Source organism: Colobus angolensis, unplaced genomic scaffold (assembly GCF_000951035.1).
Source record: "Colobus angolensis palliatus isolate OR3802 unplaced genomic scaffold, Cang.pa_1.0 Scaffold2, whole genome shotgun sequence".
Lineage (NCBI taxonomy): Eukaryota > Metazoa > Chordata > Mammalia > Primates > Cercopithecidae > Colobus > Colobus angolensis.
Window position 1 is genome coordinate 17,044,706 of NW_012115154.1, and position 23,167 is coordinate 17,067,872.

Genomic DNA, 23,167 nt, shown 5'->3' on the forward strand with positions numbered 1-23,167 from the left:
GTGATCCGCCCAACTCAGCCTCCCAAAGTGCTGCCAATTCTTAAAATTCTGAGTCTTACAATTTTGTGTCCTTGTAGCCTCAGCCTGGTGATAAGCTTTCCTTGGGCCTCTTAACACAGAAACTAGAGCCTCTCACATCCTGCACACTCTGGAGGCCTCTTGCCCCCAGGAGCGTCACACACTCAGCAGCAGTTCCCTCTGTTAGTCTCACCATCCCCCACACAGCGTATACCCCCAAGGCCTTCTGCCCTGCTGGTGCCCTGACTCCCACTGCACATCCTTCTATTGGAAGGAGATGCCACCTGGGACTTTTTTTTTTTTTTTTTTAATTCTAGGATATATGTGCACAATGTGCAGGTTTGTTACATAGGTATACATGTGCCATGTTGGTTTGCTGCACCCATTAACTCGCCGTTTACATTAGGTATTTCTCCTAATGCTATCCCTCTCCCAGCCCCCCACCCCATGACAGGCCCTGGTGTGTGATGTTCCCCGCCCTGTGTCCAAGTGTCCTCATTGTTCAATTTCCCACCTATGAGTGAGAACATGCAGTGTTTGGTTTTCTGTCCTTGCGAGTAGTTTGCTCAGAATGATGGTTTCCAGCTTCATCCATGTCCCTGCGAAGGACCTGAACTCATCCTTTTTTATGGCTGCATAGTATTCAATGCCACCTAGTATTTTCATAGCTAGAGAGAAGTTAATGCTTGTGTCAAAGCTTCAGAGGACAGGCTGACTCTCTTAGGGGTGAATGTAGCTGGTGACTTTGTTGAAAGGAGTGTTCACTTACCATTCTGAAAATCCTAAGGCCCTTAAAAGAACTGTGCTAAGTCAAGCCAATGTGGTGGCATGTGCCTGTACTTTCAGCTTCACAGGAGGCTAAGGTGGGAGATCACTTCAGACCAAGAGTTTGAGGCAGTAGCATGCTATGATCATGTCTGTGAATAGCCACTGCTCTCTAGCCTGGGCAACATAGTGAGATCCTGTCTCTTAAAAAAAAAAAACAAAAAAAAAAAAAACCTCTATCTATGCCCTGGAAATGGATATTAAAACCATGATAAACCACAGTATGAATGCATGGCCAAGGTTGTAGTCAATGAAAACTCATGCACTACAGGGTGCTGGACAGCCGCTTTGTAGCACCAAGTTGGCAACTCTTAATAAAGTTAAACCTACCACTTTGGGAGGCCGAAGCAGGAGGATTGCTTGAGCCCAGGAGTTTTGGATCAACCAGGGCAACATAGCAAGACCCCATCTCTACAAAAAATTGTTTAAAAGGGCCTGGCAAGGTGGCTCACATCTGTAATCCTAGCAATTTTGGGAGGTCGAGGCAGGTGGATTGCCTGAGGTCAGGAGTTCAAGACCAGCCTGGCCAATACAGTGAAACCCTGTCTCTACTAAAAATACAAAAATTAGCTGGGAATGGTGGCAGGTGCCTGTAATCCCAGCTACTCTGGAGGTTGAGGTAGGAGAATCGCTTGAACCCAGGAGGTTGCAGTGAGCCAAGATCGCATCACTGCACTCCAGCCTGGGCGACAGAGTGAGACTCTGTCTCAAAAAAAAAAAAAAAAAAGAATGTACGTCTCTTGTCACTTAGTATTTATGTGCTCCAAGAAACTTGTACATGTATGCAAGGAGACCTGCTAGTTTTATTCTTTGCAGCTTTGTAAATACACACAGAAAAGGCACCTGCCAAAAGGACCATTATCAAGGTCCACCACCAAGAGAGTTGATAAAGTTTTGTAAATGTGTGTTACACAGTATATTACAGCTGTAGTTATGTCAAATACCATCAAAAACAAATGACAGAGCAAATGTACATGTTATAGTTTGTGTAATTTAAAAATGTAAAACATGGCCAGGCGCGGTGTCTCACGGCTGTAATCCCAGCACTTTGGGAGGCTGAGGCGTGCGGATCATCTGAGGTTGGGAGTTTGAGACCAGCCTGACCTACATGGAGAAACCTCATCTCTACTAAACATACAAAATTAGCCAGGTATGGTGGCATCTGCCTGTAATCCCAGCTACTTGGGAGGCTGAGGCAGGAGAATCGCTTGAACCCGGGAGGCGGAGGTTGTAGTGAGCCAAGATCACACCATTGCACTCCAGCCTGGGCAACAAGAGTGAAACTCCATCTCAAAAAAACAAAACAAAATGTAGGACATGTGAAATGTATTTGATATATATTTATCCAGCAAAATATAAAAACATGGGAATGATATATACCAAAACATGGTGGTGTTTGCTAGGGTAAGAGGAAGGAGTGGGATGAAAGAAGAGAACATAGTGCTTCACTTATAACCTGTAATGTTTTATTTTCTCAAAAGTTGAGGGGGGCTATAGATGGAATATGAGACAAGTGTGGGAATGCAATAAGATCTGTCAAAACTGGGTCATGAGTATACAGTAGTTGCTTATTGTAATCTGTGATTCTCTGTACAATTGAAATAGTTAATAAAATTTTTCATTGTTTTAAAATACAGTTCTTTGATTACTACCTAGATTGGTTGAGCATTTTATTAGATTTGGGAGCATTAGTATGTATTTATTTTACCTTTTAGATTTTCTGTGGTATATTCTGTTCATGTTTTCATAGAGATTCTTTTTTTATTGCTTTAAATTACCTTAATTTATTAAAGATAGTTAGTTTAAGGTATTTCGTCTTAATCTATAATTTTGAATTTGTTTATTTGTTTTTTTGAGACAGAGTCTTGCTCTGTCGCCCAGGCTGGAGTACAGTGGCGTGATCTCGGCTTCCTGCAGCCTCCACCTCCCGGGTTCATGCCATTCTCCTGCCTCAGCCTCCCGAGTAGCTGGGACTACAGGCGTGCACCACCACGCCCGGCTAATTTTTTTGTGTGTTTTTAGTAGAGACATGTTGTGGGAAGTCAGGGACCCCAAACAGACGGGATTTCACCATGTTAGCCAGGATGGTCTCAATCTCCTGACCTTGTGATCCCCCCATCTCGGCCTCCCAAAGTGCTGGGATTACAGGTGTGAGCCACCACGCCCGGCCTGAATTCATTTTTTTGTATGACCTTACTTAGAAAGGGCCACTCCAACCTGAGAACAGATAAGTGTTCACATATATATTCTTGGTTTTACTGTTTTAGCTTGTATATTTTAAATCCTAATCCATTTGTCATATATTTTGGAATATAACATGGAATATTTAGAAATATCTTGCCTCATGCCATTTATTAGATAATCTTTTACCCACTGTCTTGAAGTATCTTTATGTAGTAAATTCTTAATTATACCAGAATATTGTTTTGTTCTGTTTTGTTGATCTTTCTGAGTATAAGTATCTTTCCGTTCATTTTAGTCAATTAATAATACATGCAGATAAGCTCATCGTATTTAAAGGATACAACAGAACATGGTGGTTCTCTGCCCTGCCTGTCCCCATCTTCTCATTCTCTGCGCTCCCCCTGCAGATGCAGCTGTTTTGCAATCAGCTCTCTCTGCTGTGATTTATACATCTCTGTATTTCTCAGTAGTGTGTGGACACTGCTGCCATTGACTGATAAGTTTTAGACGTCTGCGACTATTGTAATATAAGGACTTGGCTCTCTAAGTCATTTTAAAATAAAGTTTGTGTTATTTCAATATTTAGAATGTGTGCCTCTGAAAAAGTTACAGCTGAGCATCATAATAGACAGTGCTTGTTGTTAGCTGTTTGCTTTTCCAGGAGTCAGTGATTGCATTTTCCTTTTGGGACAGTTTTCCACAAGGTCAGTCACACTAGATAATCTAAAAGGTCCAGATTTTTTTATTCCCTCCTGGAATGTTCCCTTCTCCACCTTGGCGGTGTTGCTCTCAAGGCCTACCAAGAACCTTGTGAATGGGGCTTATTGCCTTTTAGCTTTATGGATAGTGTGAATGGGATCTTTGTTCCACTCTAGTTTTTAACAGGTTTTGGTTAATATATTGGGAATGCATTGGTAATGAAATATAAGAAAATATGTTTATGTTAATGACCGTTAATGTCTGTGATACATGTTGGTTTCCTTAACTTCTCTCCAAGTCATGTTTATAACTACTGTACTAGTGTTCACCAGTCAAACCAAGCACGAGGAGCTGGAGTTCCTCCTTCTAAGTCGAAAAAGGGGCAGACACCTGGAGGAGCTCAGTTCGTTGGCCTGGAATTATATAAACGACTTAAGGAATTTTTGAAGAATTACTTGACAAATCTTCTTAAGGTAAGATGTTTCACATATATACTGAGTATTCATAACAGGGTATTTTAAAAAGGAGTGAAATAGTGGTTCTAACTTGTTAAATCTTTCACTGTCATCTGTTATGTTTTAGACACTAATGTGGGTGACTGTTTTGCTATTGCATAGTCTTTTACCTACTGTGAATATGAAATCATCATAAACTATATTCTGGGGTTTTGTTTTTTCGAGATGGAGATCTCAATATGTTGCCTAGGCTGGATTTTTGATTTCCTGGGCTCAAGTGATCCTTCCACTTCAGCTTCCTGAGTAGCTGAGACGCAAATGCTTACCACTGTGCCCAGCTCATTCTGTTTCTTAAATTAGAAAGATTTGATAACCTTTTAGCATAATAGTGCCTTCCTTAAGTTACCAACCATTTTGGATTTGGTTGTTAGAAATGATGAACTTTTTTATTTAAAGCAAATACGTATTCATATTACCTGCATTTACTGTAAACCCAGTGTGGGGTTCCCTGTCAGGGGTATAAATAATTGTAAGGTTATTCAGTCTTGGAAACCATGTTTTTCAAATGTGATCTTGCTCTTTACACATGGTTGTGAAGTATTTTTTTTTTCTTTTCTTTTCCCTTTTTTTTTTTTAAAGACAGCATCTTGTTCTGTCACCCAGGCTGGAGTGCAGTAGTCCAATCATAGGTCATTGCAGCCTCCAACTCCCGGGCTCAAACAATCCTCCCGCTTTAGCCTTCTGAGTAGCTAGGACTACTGGCATGTACCACCATACCCAGCTCCCAGCTAATTTTTAAATCTTTTGTAGAATCAGGGTCTCTTTATGTTGCCCAGGCTGGTCTCCAACTCCTGGGCTCAAGCAGTCCTCCTGCCTCCGTCTCCCAAAGTGTTGGGATTACAGGTGTGAGCCACAGTGCCTGGCCATGACGTGTATTTCAAAACTGCTGTGAAGCTGTGCTCGTGACTAGGATGAGTTTCACTGTGAATATCCATTTCCTTCTAGCATAGGTCCCTCCCACTCCAAGCCTTTGGTTGGGCAGTGGTGGAGTCTTTTCCCCTTCATCTCCCGCCTTTTTCTTCCTTGGTCTTCATCCTTTGTAGCAAAGGCAGTGTGACTCCTTGTATCTAGCCACAAGATGAGCAAGTGGGTCCTTCATCTGGTTCTACACTGTCACAGAGTGAAGACATCTATACTCTCAACCCAGGGAAATTTGCAGGAACTCTTCTGTGTATATATTTTAAATATTTTTGATTTACACAATGTGCAGAAATTTCTGCATGCTGCAAAATTGTTTTACCTAATTTATTTTTACAAGCTAGTTGAAAACTTTAAAACATCACGCTAACAGACTGTATGTAGCTGGCTGGCCACAAGTTGTGACTAGTGTATTATTTTCATCTTCCTCACATGGTGTTTCTAAGGTCTTGCTGAAGCCACTGTTCTTTTTATTCATAACACATTGTAAAGTGAATGTTCTAATTAATTATTCTTTAGTACTAAAGTAAGAAACAGTATATTGTGCTAAGTAATAATGTTGATGACCATGCCATCAGTGATATTTTTGTATTTTAAAAAGGTCAGGTACCATCAACCAAAATAGCTTAGCTTTACATTTTAAAGTTCATTTCATATTATTTAAATTTAAATGAACAAAAAATTATGTGTGTCAAGAGATGATCAGGTTTTTACATGGCTTGTTTGGTCACTCATGTACCTTATACAGGTGAAGCTTCAAGTCTGTCGTAGCCATTTAGTTTTCACTGAAGACACTGAGGCTCAGAGAAGCCAGTGGGCTCGCCCCAGCCCTTCCTGCAGCCCTTCCGCCCCCACCTTCCTCTTTCGTGCTTCTCTGCTCCACACACCTAAATGGCAGTGCTGCCATACAGTGCCATTAACGTTTTTAAAGGGTAAAGCTTACTTTGTAGATGCCGTTCATCCCTAAGAAAAAATTTCAAGTTAGTCTCCTTCAAATAATTCGTGACTCGAGTTTTGGAAATCTGGATAAAAATAATTTTGGTAAATGCACATTTTCTTTATGAGGGCTTGTTAAAGAGGAAGTATTGTTATACTATCGTACTCACATTATTTTTATAGATTACCACAAAAAAGTGTTTTTATGGTTTTTAAGAAGGAAGAAGATACATTTAAAAATTGAATAGTATTAGCCTCGTTGTCTGAATGGCTGAGTAGGACATGTTGATTTGATTTCTTTTTTGGGGAGGGGGCGGCAGAGTCTTGCTCTGTTGCCCAGGCTAGAGTGCAGTGGTAGGATCTTGGCTTACTGCAGCCTCCGTCTCCTGGGTTCAAGTGAGTCCCCTGCCTCAGCCTTCCGAATAGCTGGGACTACAGGCATGCACCATCACAGCCGGCTAACTTTTGTATTTTTAGCAGAGACAGGGTTTCACCATGTTGGCCAGGCTGGTCTTGAACTCCTGACCTCAAGTGATCTGCCCACCTCGGCCTCCCAAAGTGCTGGGATTACAGGTGTGAGCCACTGTACTTGGCCAAATTTTTTTTTAAACAAAATATTAAAAATACAGATGATTTTGAGGTAAATTTCTTAATAAAAAGGAATTACCTGCATATCAAATGTTCAGGGTACTTTTTTTGAGTGTTTGTGGATATTTAATACCATGAAAAATGTTCCTGTCTAATTTGAGATGAAAGAATTATTTTACTATATTCTTGTGAGTTTATTAGCATGTTTTTATATACAGAATAATTTAAAGAAGCCATCTAAAATCACATGTATCAATGTATTTTAATACAGTAGATGTTACTTTCATTTTTAATTTATAATGTGACAAATTAGTCATCTTAAAGTTTTAGTTAACTTGTTTTTAGGATGGAGAAGATTTGATGGATGAGAGTGTACTGAAATTCTACACTCAACAATGGGAAGATTATCGATTTTCAAGCAAAGTACTGAATGGAATTTGTGCCTACCTCAATAGACATTGGGTTCGCCGTGAATGTGACGAAGGACGAAAAGGAATATATGAAATCTATTCAGTAAGAGTTTTGTTTTAAATGTGTTTTTTAAAAATGGTAAATTGTCTTTTAGTAAGAGAATCTAGGCAAATATTAATCTTTTTTTCAGAGTAGTAAACTAATTTTCATTGTTTTATCAATAAATGTCCCTTAAATATTTTTTAGCAAGAAAGTAGAAGAATGGGTAAATTGGAGTTCTAAAATACAATTTGTCCATTTCTGCATTTGCTTTTTAAAAATTTCTTCTTTAATTACCTGACCCTACCATCACAATTTGCATGGAACTGCATGAGTTTTCTCATTGAAAGTCCTGAGTCCTGGCAGTCCCAGGCAAATCAGGTGCCATACCTGAGGGCGAGCCCTGAGGATTAGCCCTCCTATGCTTTATAGTCTGGGAAACCCTGCTTCAGGGAGAGGACCCTGAATTAATTACTAAATCACCCTCATTAATATATGTTGCTTCAGTCAACAAAAGGGGTTTTTTTGTCCATTGGCTTTCAAAGTATGGTCCTGTATTTGTCTGTTTTCATAACTTCTGATAAAAAACTACCTGAGACTGGGTAATTTATAAAGAAAAGTTTAATGGGCTTAACAGTTCCACATGGCTGGGAAGGCCTCATAATCATGGCAGAAGGTACATCTTACATGGTGGCAGGCAAGACAGAATGAGAGCCAAGCGAAAGCAGAAACCCTTATAAAACCATCAGATCTCGTGAGACTTATTCACTACCATGAGAACAGTGTGGGGGGACCACCCCTATGATTCAGTTCTCTCCCACTGAGTGCCTCCCGCAACATGTGGGAATTATGGGAGCTATAGTTCAAGGTGAGATTTGGGTGGGGGCATAGCCAAACTGTATCAGGTCCCCAAACCTGCTCTGTCAGCATCACCTGGGGACTTGTTAGAAATGCACATTCTCAGGCCTCATCCTAGACTTAAAGAGAAACTCTGGAGATGGGGCCCAGCAATGTTTTACCAAGCTCTCCAGACAATTCTGATGCATGCTCCAGTTTGAGGACCAGTGTTCTAGAGCAATTAAGGGAGGACTCAGAAGCTCTCCAGACAATTCTGATGCATGCTCCAATTTGAGAACCAGTGTTCTACAGCAATTAAGGGAGGACCCAGAACAGTCTGTTCATAGACTGTCAGATCAACACAGGCAATGCCCTTTAAAACTAGTTTTGTTAAAATGTCAGATTCTACATAAAGGAGTTAATCACCATATCCAAGAATGTTGCTATAATAGCAATACTTTGTAGCTTCACTTTTGACAAATTTAAAAGAAAAACATAACGCTAGTTGCAGTGGCTCGTGCTTGTAATCCTAGCACTTTGGGAGACCGAGACAGGAGACCAGCCCGGGAAGCATAATGAGACCTACAAAAATGTGTATCCAGGCATGGTGACGCACCTATAGTCCCAGCCACACATGAGGCTTAGGTGGGAGGATCGCTTGAGCCCAGGAGGTGGAGGGTGCAGTTAGCCATGATCCTACCACTGGACTCTATCTACCCTGAGTGACAGAGTGAGATCCTGTCTAAAGAAAAAAAAGAAAAGAGCCGGGCGCGGTGGCTCACGCCTGTAATCCCAGCACTTTGGGAGGCCGAGGCGGGTGGATCACGAGGTCAGGAGATTGAGACCATCCCATCCCGGCTCACACAGTGAAACCCCGTCTCTATTAAAAATACAAAATATTAGCCGGGCGAGGTTGCGGGCGCCTGTAGTCCCAGCTACTCGGGAGGCTGAGGCAGGAGAATGGCATGAACCCGGGAGGCAGAGCTTGCACGGAGCCGAGATTGCCCCACTGCACTCCAGCCTGGGCGACAGAGCGAGACTACGTCTCAAAAAAAAAAAAAAAGAAAAGAAAAGAAAGAAAAGCATAATGTATCCTGGATGCATGACTTGTTTTTATTGTTTGTGTAGCTCCAGTTTCTATACCAAAATTGTTAACTGCTTCATAATGATACTTTGCTATGTAGTTAATCTGGTTCTAACAAAACTTTCTAGGTTTAGTTGTTTGATTTGGGGTTTTTGTGCTTCCCCTTTAACATTTTGTTTATTTTTTTAACTGACAAAAATGTGTACACCATGCCTTTTTGAAATATGTGTGTATTGTGGAATAGCTAATGGGATTTTTTTTCTTTTTCACATATAAATGCTTTCTTGAGACTCAAAAGTTGTTAGTATAGGAATCAGGATGATATTGGTTCATTTCCTTTTGGAAATCTGCTTGACCTAAATGTGTATCCTGCAGTAACATCACAGACTCCTAAAAATCATTACGGTTTTTAAACTTTTCCTAGACTGTTTTCAACAACAGTTAAAGAAAATATAAATAAAGAAGTTGAGCTGACAAATGTCTGTGCTTGGATACCTCTTGAAGTTGTTGGCTCTAGAGAGTGGCTTTCTGATTTCGTCATGATAGCAGATTTTGACCAACTTGTAATCTAGAAATTTTGATGAAGTAATTTGAGATTTAGATTATTTCCTATGACTTCAATCTTGGAAAAACATAGTAAAAGTATAGACATTTTGTACTTTTTTTTCTCCAGCTTGCATTGGTGACTTGGAGAGACTGTCTGTTCAGGCCACTGAATAAACAGGTACCTACTGGTGTGAGCGTGTGCGTGTTCCTTTTAAAATCCCTTCACAGTTTCGTTGCTTAGCCTTTGTCTGCTCACTCCTTTGCATTATCCCATCTTACATTCTTTAATGGCTGTGAATGTTTAAGGGATATGTAGTAATATATATCATATTCTATAACCTGTGTAATGTTTTTCTACATCCTTTCTAAAGGTAACAAATGCTGTTTTAAAGCTGATTGAAAAGGAAAGGAATGGTGAAACCATCAATACAAGATTGATTAGTGGAGTTGTACAGTCTTACGGTAAATAATTTCCCTTTAGTTTATTCAAAGTTTCCACATCAAATGGCAATTATGACAATGCTCTAACAGATTTCACTTTAAAATATTTTCATATTATAAAGGACATTGTTAGCATTTACGAAGGTACTTCTCTTTCTTTTTAAGTCAGTGTGACTTTGTTTTTATCCAACATAAAAGCTGTTTGATCCGTGTGCCTTAAGGAAATTTTGATGAAATAGACATTTTAATTATTTTCTTTTCTGGTCTCGTAGTGGATTACTGGACATGTTAGAGTGTGAGCTCAATGATAACCAGAAATCTATATCAGCTTGAAAAATTGAGATTGAGAAACTGATAAAGTAATACAATGTCTTAAAAACTTGGGTAGCATTGTATTTCTTTGCAAATTTAAAATTAGTTATTTTTATTGCTTTTGGAAATATAAAAGTTCTCTAAAGGAACTTCATCATCATTTTGAAGCATACCTGGCCATGGGTCAGAATTACTTGCTATTTATACATCTTGGATTTTTTTCCTTTTTTATTTTATTGAAAGAGTGTACTTTAATACTAGCGAGTAAGCGTTACTTATGTCCTGCCATTTCACATTTACCTTTTAAACATAACTTAAACTGAATGCTACACCTAAGTATATTCTGTGAAATATAACCAAAAAAATAGGGTAATTGAAATATAGCTCATATTCATTTCTAGTGGAATTGGGGCTGAATGAAGATGATGCATTTGCAAAGGGCCCTACGTTAACAGTGTATAAAGAATCCTTTGAATCTCAATTTTTGGCTGACACAGAGAGATTTTATACCAGAGAGAGTACTGAATTCTTGCAGCAGAACCCAGTTACTGAATATATGAAAAAGGTAAGCTTAAATATAGTACTTTAAGTAGACTTAAGTTAAAGTCATTGCTACTCAAGTGAGTTCTTTTTAGCATATACAGCTTTCTTTACAAGTCATTTGTTGGGCATTGTTTTTCTGTAGTGTCTTCATCAGGTGCAAGTGCTTCTCCTAATTCTCCAAGGAGCTTCTATAAATTAATTTGGTAATCATGACTAAGAGTTCTCCTTGCTGTTCTAAGGATATAACCATAATAGCTACATGACTTTTTAAACTGTTTATGGCATAACAGTCACGTCAATGAGAAAATTTTAAGAAACAAATATTCTCAGATTTGCAAACTTTAAGCTTTTCCTTTTTTTCTTCTAAAATACCCCTAAGAATCTGTTACATAGCTTTCAGGATTATATTAGATGAAAAGTTCTTCTGAAACTAGGATTTAAATTCTAATATGAGAGGATGGCTATCGTCCCACTTCAGCCTCCAGAAGTAATGGGATTAGAGGCATGAGCCACCACACTCAGCTAATTGTTTTATTTTTGTAGAGATAGGTTGCCCAGGTTGGTCTCAAACTCTTAGGCTCAAGTGATCCTGCCACCTGGGCCTCCCAAATTGCTGGGATTACAGATGTGAGTAACTATGGCCCGCTGATAATAAAGATCTAGTAGAATTACTACTCTTTGTTCTCTTTCTTAGAAATACAGATATCCTGGCTGGCACGGTGGCTCACGCCTGTAATCCTAGCACTTTGGGAGGCCGAGGCAAGTGGATCACCTGAGGTCAGGAGTTTGAGACCAGCCTGACCAACGTGGTGAAACCCCGTTTCTACTAAAAATGCAAAAAAATTTAGCCGGGCGTGGTGGCACAAACCTGTAGTCCCAGCTATTCAGGAGGCTGAGGCAGGTGAATCACTTGAACCTGGGAGGCGGAGGTTGCAGTGAGCCGAGATTGTGCCACTGCCCTCCAGCCTGGATGACAGACCGAGACTCCGTCTCAAAAAAAAAAAAAAAGAAGAAAAGAAATATAGACATCCTGGATTTAGACTCTAAGGAATGACATAGGTCTGGAGTCAGCAAACTTATCTTGTAAAGGGCTAGATAGGAAATACTTTCGGCTTTGTGAGCTATGTGATCTCTTTTGCAGCTGTTCAACTGTGCCATTGCAGCACAAAGCAGCCAGTGGGATATGTACACCAATGAGTGTGGCCGGGTTCCAATAAAGCTTTATTTACAGGAAAAGGCAGGCAGGCCGAATTTGGCCTACAGGCTACGGTTTGCTGACCCTTGACCTAGCTATAGTAGTACAGTGGTCCCCAACCCTTTTGGCATCACGGACGGCGGTGGGGGGAAGAAGGGGGATGATTTGGGGATGAAACTGTTCCACCTCAGATCTAAGGAGCACACAACGTAGATCCTCACATGCATAGTTCACAATAGGGTTCGAGCTCCTATGAGAATCTAATGCTGCCCCTGATCTGACAGGAGGCAGAGCTCAGGTGGTAATACTCACTCATCTGCTGGTCACCTCCTGTTATGCGGCCCAGTTCCTAACAGGCCACAGAGCCCATACTGGCCCACAGGCCAGCATTTGAGGACCCTTGTACTAGGAGATCTCCAGGAGTCTGGATCTTTGCAAGCCTGACACCTGCTTGCCCTTTATTCCCTGTTCACTTGGAGCATGAATGGACTGCGGAATCTCTTTTCCATAAGCTGAGATAGAAAGTCAATTAAAAGCAACAGCTCTGCTCACCTCATAGAGAAAGTTCTGTCTGGTTTGTTTGTGGTGACCTGGATGTGTTTTCCTATAGGAGATAGTGGTTATAAATGGGCTTAGAAGTTTGAAGTTGAAAGTCCTTGACAAATTTCTGCTATCTCAAAATTTAACAAAAATGGAACTATTCAGAGTATTATACTTGGAATATTAATAGTTCCTTGTGTATAATGGTGGGCTAAATTGACTTTTGTATGCTGATCTGGAACCTAACCAGCTCACCTAGAGTTTCAAACAACTGCCTAACAAATGAACTTTTGAAACATAATCTGTTTTGAATGTTAGCATTGCCTGTTATTTCATTGTTTAATATGACAGTGTTGTATTCCTAAACACTTCTCTTATTAAACTCTGCTGTATGTGGTGATTCTTTTAAAACTTTATGTCCCTAAAGACCTCTTATCCAGGTGCGCATCCATGACAGTGGTGCGAGCCTGTTCTTTTTATGGGTTGATTAGAGGATTGTGGTCATCTCCTTTGTCCACAATGATGAAGTAGTAGTGCTCTAGGGCAAGGAAACCAGTGTTTTAGGCTAGAACTACGGAAGCAATCCCAGAACAGGTAAATCTGTTTTGAAAACCAGGCCTGACACCAAAGACAGTTGAGGAGCAAGGATTTCCAATGGCCTGGATGCGTCCAATCCAGCATGAGCCCTGCCTTCAAGGAAGCAGTGTGCTTCCTACATCCTGGTTCCCATACAGGGGATTCATTTCTAGAGGAGTTAAAGGTTTGGCCCAAATCCACCTGGATCACACCAGACACGACTTCCATCGCATTCTGAAAGTTGATAATGTGGAGAGTCTATAAGCGTAAGATTGGAATTTGACCATGTAATTCTGCTCTCATCCTATAGCCTTGCATCTCAAACTGTGCTATGAGTCTAGTTTTAAATCCCCACCCTACCATTTATTAGGGGGCTGACCTTAATGCTTCTGTTCTTCAATTTCCTTATCTGTAAAATGTGAATAATAATAATAGGTAATAGTGCGGATTAAGTGAGCTTTAGTATTTACAATTTTTTTTTTTTTTTGAGACGGAGTCTCGCTCTGTCACCTGGGCTGGAGTGCTGTGGCCGGATCTCAGCTCACTGCAAGCTCCGCCTCCCGGGTTCACGCCATTCTCCTGCCTCAGCCTCCCGGGTAGCTGGGACTACAGGCGCCGCCACCTTGCCCGGCTAGTTTTTTGTAGTTTTTAGTAGAGACGGGGTTTCACCGTGTTAGCCAGGATGGTCTCGATCTCCTGACCTCGTGATCCGCCCGTCTCAGCCTCCCAAAGTGCTGGGATTACAGGCCTGAGCCACCGCGCCCAGCCAGTATTTACAAATTTTAACATGAGGTATTTATTTGTTAAAAGGTGCTAAGAATGGTGTGTGGCAAAGAGCAAGGCTAATGTATTTGGTATTACAAATATATATCCCACAGAACCTCCAGTGTATGCCTGGGAGGATGCAAAACCACAGGATAAAGGGTGGCAAATCTTACTTAATAATTTAGGGAGCAATTATGTTTACATTACAACAAACATTCTATCAGGAAATAGAACAACATTGAGATAAAACATGACCCTTCAAGAAATACTCGGCAAATTCTAGCCAGTTGAGAGCAGTTCAGATTCCCTGGGTTTGTGTTCACTTTTCTCTATTAGGAGTGTTTTAGAGGAAACATCTGGAATATTTGGCTTGTCTTTCCAAAGATGGCTTTGAAGAGTGAACCATGTTAGTGTTTCTGAAAGATTTGACTGTCTTATACGATTGAGACTGATCTGAGCTACAGAATCTGTGTATGACTAGATTTCTAATGTCAATTTTTAAAAACTTTAAAAAAATACCATACTTCATTAATGTGCCTGTCTTTTTTGGTTTTTATTTTCCTTTTGTTTTTACTGAGAACAAATCCTCGTTGAAGTAATAAAGACCATCTTTAATTGCATATTTTATTTAGTCATTTGAATTTGACCTTGGTGTTCTAATATAACAGTCTGCCAAGTACAGTGATGATCAGGAGCCTGTTTGACTTGGAATCAATAGAGAACCTAAATGACTGTCCTTTCTGAAACCTGATGACAATACCTACAACCTTGGTTTCCTTGCCAATATATAAAATAAGCTAGTGTTGAGGCCCCTCGGCCATGAATGTTTCTGTAATCACCTAGGTACCTGTTCACTCTTCGTGCCCCTCAGCCCTGAAGGAAGGGTCTGTAGACTAAGAGGTGGAGAGCTTTGCCTCTCAGAGGATGAATCAGCAATGGCATCAAAGCCTAATCTTTCATCTGGGAAGGGGTAAAAGTATGTTTTGCTGCCTGAGATGATTATGTTCTTCCAAGAAAGAGTTTTAACTTAAAACAGAAAAAGTGGTGCTGTTTGGTTTGCATGTTCTATATTCCACCAGCTTTAGGTTCTTGAGTTATCAGTGTTAGTGGATCATTAGATATGAAGCAGCATTTATTGTTTTAAAATAGCTTTGTAATCAGAAAAACAAAATTACACATTAACTGTAGACTTTTTGGAAAATATAAATAACATAAACCTACAAGCCTGGGGCACTGTTGCTGATTATATAAACCACATTGGAATCATGGTATAGGTTTTTTGTATCTTGTTCACTAATGATTTGTTATTAGTAGTTGGTGTTTATTTTAGTGGGTAATGATATTTCATTAACTGAATATACAATAACTCTTATTGGAAATGCAATAACTTCAAGCTTTTTTCTATTTCTTCACTTATGAGTTGTCTTCTCTTCCTCATGTTTTTATTTGGAGGTACTCACTGCTTTGCTGGAGATCATTATATATTAAGAATATTGACCTTTTGATACATACTACAGATATTTTCCAAGTTTATTTTTCACATTTAGCTATTTAGAATGTGTAATAAGGTTCTGATTTAGGTGGTTTAAACAATTGTCCCATTATTATTAGTTCTTGATAGTACAAGTCCCACCCAATCATTTTTTCATTTTATGTTTTCTTGGCTCTTGAGTATTGATTCATTACCAGTTGAATTTTTCCAGATTTCTCCAAAATTATACTGAATTTGAAACTCTGGGCAAGGCACGGTAGCTGGACACCCTATAATCCCAGAACTTTGGGAAGCCGAGGTAGGAGAATCACTTGAAGCCAGGAGTTTGAGACCAGCCTGAGCAACATAGTGAGACCTTGTCTCTAGAAAAAATTAAAAAGTTAGCCGGGTGTGGCGGCTTGCACCTGTAGTCCCAGCTACAGAGGAGGCTGAGGCAGGAGGATCACTTGAGCCTAGGAGTTTGAAGCTGCAGTGAGCTGTGATTGTGCCACTACACTCCAGCCTGGGAGACAGGGCCAAGATCCTGTCTCTGAAAATAATATATTTTTTTAAAAAAAATCGTTTTGGAGAGTATTGGCATTTTTATAATTCAAAATATAATTCTCTTTATTCAGATCACTTGAATAATTTATTGAAATTTCTTCCTTGCTTTGATAATTTAGTAGTTTCTCTTTAAATTTTTGAAAAGTCTGATTTCTGATGATGATTTCCATGTAATCACTTCAGGGCTTATATTTGTGTGACTCTTGGCTTCAGGTAGTTTTTAATCTAAAGTAGCACATCTTAGTATCTGCACAGAAGATGCATTCATTTCTTAGAGTGGCAGAGACATTACCTCAAAAAGATAAAATACCACTCTCTGAGGGTTCAAATGGATGTAAAGACATTTGAACTGTTAATAATGATGTTGTTAGGGCACTGAAAAAGGAAGTTTGAAATGGAAATACATATTGCAGAGAAAATGGCAGACATCAGTGGCTATTTAAATATGGTTGTTTACTGTAAAATCAAAGAACTTTTTCCTTTTTCTTTCTTTCTGTTTTTTGAGAGACAGAGTCTTGCTCTGTTGCCCAGGCTGAAATGCAGCAGCACGATCATAGCTCACTATATCCTTTAACTCCTAGGCTCAAGCCATCCTCCTGCCTCAGCCTCCTGAGTAGCTAGGAAGGACTACAGGTGCATGCCACACGTGGCTAATTTTTTTTTTTTAGAGACAGGGTCACACTGTGTTGCCCAGGCTGGTCTCAAAATCCTGGCCTCAAGCAATCCTCCTGCCTCAGCTACCCAAAATGCTGGGATTTCAGGTGTGAGCCATCATGCCCAGCCCTCCCTTATTTTCTTAATCGTATTTTATTAGAGCTGGCATGTGAATTTAATTTGCCATTATTCAATTTCCTTTAATTTACATATTAAAGAATTGTAACAGTTCTTTACCAATGAATCAAAACCATTCACTTGAATTAATTTTCTGCAGGCAGAGGCTCGTCTGCTTGAGGAACAACGAAGAGTTCAGGTTTACCTTCATGAAAGCACACAAGATGAATTAGCAAGGAAATGTGAACAAGTCCTCATTGAAAAACACTTGGAAATTTTCCACACAGAATTTCAGAATTTATTGGATGCTGACAAAAATGAAGGTGAGCCGTAAGACTCATAAAACGTAGGTATTTATTATTATCTGCTGTTTTGATACTGCTTGAGATTCTAGACTCTCAAGTCAACGGCATTACTTGGCCATGTCAGTCATTTTTTAAAAGATGCATGGGTTTGTACATCGTTATGTACCGATTTCAGACTTCTGCAGAGCATTTTGGTTTGACTTGAGGGAAGAGTGTATTTAGAGTATGACTTGCTGCATACACTTTAGCATTAAATGATGCTACCCTAAGATTTCTCTTGACTGTTCTTCCTTTAAAAATTCTCTAAAATGAGGAGACCGTCATCTTATATTTCCCTTAACCACTCCCATGTTTTACCTGGGGCGTGTTAGGAGCTCAATAAAAGATTGAAGTTTGGGTTTTTCTTCTGTGGTCCTCACAAAGTAACTGTATGCTATATACATGTCTTAAATGAAGAATTTGGGAGACCTTTTCTTAATTCATTTGTTTTTATAGTTGAGATAGAAATCCATATTCTCAAATATATTCATTATTTTTAAACAAATATTTGAGTGCCTATTATGTGTCAGGCATAAATACTATTTCAATCTTGAGAATTTTAGGAAGCATTAGAGTTGTTTCTGATATATATATATATTTTTTTGCTTATTCTTATGTTAGTGGTTTCTAATAGTAAGGAGGAAAATAAACTTACAATAGCATAATTTCATTGTTACTTTTAGCAAAATATACGTATACCAAATAGAGAATATTTGGTTATAATTAAATGCTATTGGTTATTAAAGTGTAAAAACCTGGTTATTGCAGAGTATTTTTCATCTCAGTATAAATACATAATTAGTAGAATGGATATGCAAAGTTTGTTTCAGTGCATAAAAGGGGTTTCTTCCTCTTTCAGATTTGGGACGCATGTATAATCTTGTATCTAGAATCCAGGATGGCCTAGGAGAACTGAAAAAACTGTTGGAGACACACATTCATAATCAGGGTCTTGCAGCCATTGAAAAGTGTGGAGAAGCCGCTTTAAATGTAAGTAAGATTTCACTGACAATCAGTCACGCTGATTATTTCCACATGTGAACTGCAAGCATGTGTTATGCATCTCTACTTCCAAATCTAAGTGGTAACATGTTCATTAGAACTCTGAGAACCTTGCTTTGGCTTTATTTTTTTTCTTTGAGGTGGAGTCTGGCTCTGTCGCCCAGGCTGGAGTGCAGTGGCGCCATCTCGGCTCACTGCAAGCTCCGCCTCCTGGGTTCACGCCATTCTCCTGCCTCAGCCTCCCGAGTAGCTGGGACTATAGTCGCCTGCCACCATGCCTGGATAATTTTTGTTTTTTTAGTAGAGACGGGGTTTTACCATGTTGGCCAGGCTGGTCTTGAACTGCAGACCTCAGGTGATTTGCCCGCCTTGGCCTCCCAAAGTGCTGGAATTATAGGCATGAGTCATCACACCTGGCCGAGAAGAAAAGCTGCTAAAACATATTGGTTCTTATGTCTGAATGCAGAAAGCTTCTCTTGTTTTGACTTTATTGTGCATAATGATTAATTATTTTTGATAGCATTATCAAAAATAGTGTTTTTTTAATCCTTCCTTTTCTGTTATCTTTGGAAGGCTTCTTTTCCATGTTTAATATTGGAGCTCCTGCTGGCACTCAGCCGCCTCTAGGAATTATTAAAGGGTTTAGTATAAGGCTTTCCTTTAGGTTTTTAAAAACAATTTTATGCCCACAATATGGGAGGGAACTGGCTTAGCCGTGGATTTTGTGAAAAAGATCTCTAGGTTTTAGTAAAAACTTAAGTATGGAGTCCTCAGTGTCGGCACATACAGTGTCTTTACCGTGTGGTGATTCCAGAGCCTGGCCAGGCTGCCTGCACTCAGAGCTCCACCATTGACAGCTGTCTGACCCTTGGCGAGTTACTTCTGTCTCTGTCATTTTATTTTATTTTTATTTTTTTTAAATAGAGTGATAATGCCTCTCTCATAGGATATTTGTGAATAAATAACACATGTAAAGTGCTCAAATCAGGGCACTAATTGCTCAGCAGTGATGACTGCTGCATGTTCTGATGAGTACACGCGATTTTTTTTAATTTAAAAAACTCATTTAAAAATTACCCTTCAGTTTTTATGAATTTATTTCCAAGCTAAATGTTCCTTTAAAGGGCCTGATTCTCACACACACACACACACACACACACACACACACACACACCCACACCCCTCACCCCCTGTGATTCAGAAGGGGCCAATTTAGTGAAGACATTTTTTCAGTAATAGAAGATGCCGGCCGGGCGCGGTGGCTCAAGCCTGTAATCCCAGCACTTTGGGAGGCCGAGACGGGAGGATCACGAGGTCAGGAGATCGAGACCACCCTGGCTAACACGGTGAAACCCCGTCTCTACTAAAAAATACAAAAAATTAGCCGGGCGAGGTGGCAGTCGCCTGTAGTCCCAGCTACTCGGGAGGCTGAGGCAGGAGAATGGCGTGAACCTGGGAGGCGGAGTTTGCAGTGAGCTGAGATCCGGCCACAGCACTCCAGCCTGGGCGGCAGAGCGAGACTCCGTCTCAAAAAAAAAAAAAAAAAGAAGATGCCTTCCCAGTTGTTGAGTCAGAACTCAATTTACCTATATGGGCAGCAGAGCCAAGTAAATTACTTGACTTTCTGTGAAATGAATTAAGCGGGAAGTCTGTTATGTCATCAGATAGATTAACGAAGCAGTTTTTGGTTTTTTCATGTAAATTGCTATATACTAGGTATGAGATTGGCCTTAGGGAACTTGTGTTCTATGTGAATATAGTTAGATTTAAAATAAACATGATAGCTGGATATAGTGGTGTGTACCCAGCTACTCAGAAGCCTGAGGCAAGAGGGTCACGAGAGCCCAGGGGTTCGGGACCAGCTAGGGCAATGTAGTGAGACCCTGTCTCCTTTAAAAGGAAGAAAGGAAAAAAAAAAAAGGCATTATAAATTACTTTTTCAGTTTTATAGGAAAGATGGGATATTAATTCTAATGTTCATCTTTTCCAAACCAAAGTAAGATTCTAAATTGGAGAAATAATCAGCTATGATTCTTATGTCCGATTGTTTTCTTTCTTGGATACAATTAGCTGCCTGATATTCTGGGCACTGAATAAATGCTGTCCGATTGACTTTGTCAATGGGAGTCTTGAATCTGACATTTACCTAACTCGACCGGTTAAAGCAAAAGTATATACCTTCTATGTAAAATCATTTCTCTATTTGAGGAAGCTTCATCTGTCAGCAATGACAACACAAATAAACTGTCTTTACCAGCAGTTACATTTTATGAGAAATCAAACTTTTAAACAATGCTTGTACTACTTAAATCTAAGCCACTTATTAACCTGAGTTTAAGAACCAAAACAAGATTTTCCCCCATGAAGAAGAGTTATAGCTCAGTAAACCCACGTTGCATCCACCTTCACTCGCAAAAGTCAAATATTAGTTTTCTTAGTAAGTTACTGATTCTATTTATTGTTTACATAAGAACTGTTTCTACACTGAACTCATGAAACTCTGGGTTTTTAATTGTTGTGCTTATGAAGTAAAATGTTCAGGAAAGCAAATACTTTTCCAATTTTCTGCAAAAGGAGTGTTTCTAAAATCCAGTTTTATTCTTATTTGTTAACTTGCCATTGGCTCCTCCTGTTGGAATGTTGTCTGCCTGGTGTGTGGGTTCCTCGTGCCCTTCCCTGCTCTGAGCTCACGCTTGCTACCCCCATTCACCATCTCTGGAAAAGCCCATAGAATTGAAGCTCAGAGGGAACGTGGGTGCCCAGGCCATAGCCTGGCACACAGTAGGTGCTTGATTACTTATTGTAAGAAGGAAACACAGCTGCTAAAAAACAAATACTTTTAAATAGGTTTTAGTTTTTATCATTTATGTGGTAAATGTAGAAGACAGATTATAACCCAAACCATAATTATTTTCAAAAACCCACTGATTATGAAAAATCAGGAGAAAAAAAGGTTAGTAAAAGTTAGAAATATTGTATATGATTTTAAGTGGGATTTAATTACTTTGAGAACACAATTTTTAAATTTTAAAAATTTTTGTCTAATTAAGTTGAATCATAGTGTATGAGAATCATTTGTAATTAGCATTTTAAATGCCGTAGAAGGCACGACCTAAGTGATTTTTTTAAGTGCAAAAAAGTGTAATATCAGTCCTGTGTCTTTCTCTGGAGTAGAACACTATGTATGTTACACTGAAGCTGTTATTTATGAAATAAACTCCTTTGAGAGGCCAAAAACAGTTTCTTATCTGGCTAGTCCTTTTATACCACTAATTTGGTTAGAAAACCGGTTTTACTGCTAATATCTGGCCTAGACTGAAATTCTTAGAGCTTTCCAGTTTATCATGTAAGTCAAATATTTTTTGTCTTCATTGTTTTAGAACCTACTTATGAATTTTTCTTAAGGCATTTTTTTTTTCCTAGTTAAAACCAATTTAAAAATTAAAGGCTATTTCTGGAAAACTGGCTCAAAGGGAACTTCCCTCATGGCATCTCCCTCTCACCACCTAAAAGCTGGTAGCCCTCAGTGAAGGGAAACTGAAGGGAAAGCCCTGTGAACCTGGGAGTCGGCGGGCGGGGATGTCCGTCAGGAGTCCGCTCTGTTGGAAGCGTTCTCTCCAGTCTTCAGAGAGCCTCATGATCAAGGGCATCTGTGCTCAACTGATATGTGAGGCAATCAGCCTATTGCACTGGGGCGCCAGGAGGACTTCGGGAACTTTGCACACAAATATTCAAGGATGGGATTTAAAACTGGTTTCAAGCTGAGCAAGGAATAGGAGAAATGGCTTGTTTAATAGGCAGGTGACCCCATGCATGATTGCTGGCCCAGGAACAGGTTGGGAATGTATCGAAAAATAATCTATATTAAAATATAGAAAGCGATGGCCCCCATCCACGTAGTGAGGCTTGAAGGGGAGCGTCTTGAAAGCAGAGGCCATTCCTTCATGTGGTCATTTTAAAAAGAATCGAATGCCCACAGTGTGTGCCTAGCCCTGTGCTAGGCTCTTAATTTTTCTTAGTTGACCAAAGCAACTACAGTCTCCTACTTAGAATGGCTCACCTTAATGATTTTTTTGACTTTAAAATGGCCTAAAAGCAATAGGCATTTATGATACTCTGTTGTACATTGAAAATATTGTCACACATTCAGGTCCGGACGCAGTGGCTCACACCTGTAATCCCAGAATTTTGGGAGGCCAAGGCGGGCAGATCACCTGAGGTCAAGAGTTCAAGACCAGCCTGGCCAACATGGCGAAACCCCATCTCTACTAAAAGTACAAAAATTAGCTGGGCGTGGTGGCGGGCATCTGTAATCCCAGCTATTCCAGAGGCTGAGGCAGGAGAATCATTTGAACCTAGGAAGTGGAGGTTGCAGTGAGCCAAGATTGCACTGCTGTACTCCAGCCTGTGTGACAGAATGAGACTGTCTCCCCCCCCAAAAAAAAAAACAGGTTCAGTATATGATGGGTTTATTGAAACATAATCCCAAATTGAGGAGTATTTTTAGCTGCATGATGTAGTCGGTGTTTCAACTCAAAGGGCAAACAAATTTTGCAGATCAAACCGAAATCGTCGTTTCATTTATTCAGCAAGCATTTAGGGCATTCCTGTAGTGGGCGTGATGTCAAGAATTCTGAATTCGAATGCCTTGCCCTTGTCTTTGTCACATCTCCATGACCTCATCTGCCTAGTTTAGTGCCTACGTTGCATGTCCATTTGAAACTCACCTCTTCTTCCATTCCTTCGCATAGAGGTGGCAGCTGTGTAGCATGAGTCACCCTGCCCTCATGCTTTGTTCATCGTAAGCATTAGTAATCTGATAGGGTATAATTTCCCACAGGGTCTGGAAGTGGCCTCAGAATCCTTCTCAAAGCAGTAAGCAGCCAGCCTGTCTCAATAGCGAGCTGTCTCCTCCTCTGTCTTCTGGGATGAGTCAGTGGAGCATGGGAACTCCTCCTCCCTTGGCTCTTACTGTTTTCTGTGCCTTTTCTCTCCAGTCCCAAGGCTACCATCTGAATCTGGGCTTCGCCTGTCACTTCTCTT

The 23,167-nt window shown here is 40.0% G+C and overlaps 1 protein-coding gene across 2 annotated transcripts in view; it reads left to right on the forward strand.

Annotated features, from left to right (window-relative positions):
- The window catches only part of CUL1 (cullin 1), a 104,799-nt gene that overhangs the window by 53,162 nt on the left and 28,470 nt on the right, over window positions 1-23,167 (forward strand). For both annotated transcript variants that reach the window (XM_011941416.1, XM_011941415.1), the window contains exons 3-9: window positions 4,025-4,199; window positions 7,029-7,196; window positions 9,728-9,778; window positions 9,972-10,062; window positions 10,755-10,918; window positions 16,939-17,101; window positions 17,982-18,112. In XM_011941416.1, coding sequence (XP_011796806.1) covers window positions 4,025-4,199; window positions 7,029-7,196; window positions 9,728-9,778; window positions 9,972-10,062; window positions 10,755-10,918; window positions 16,939-17,101; window positions 17,982-18,112 — 943 coding nt within the window. The remainder of the gene's footprint in view (window positions 1-4,024; window positions 4,200-7,028; window positions 7,197-9,727; window positions 9,779-9,971; window positions 10,063-10,754; window positions 10,919-16,938; window positions 17,102-17,981; window positions 18,113-23,167) is intronic.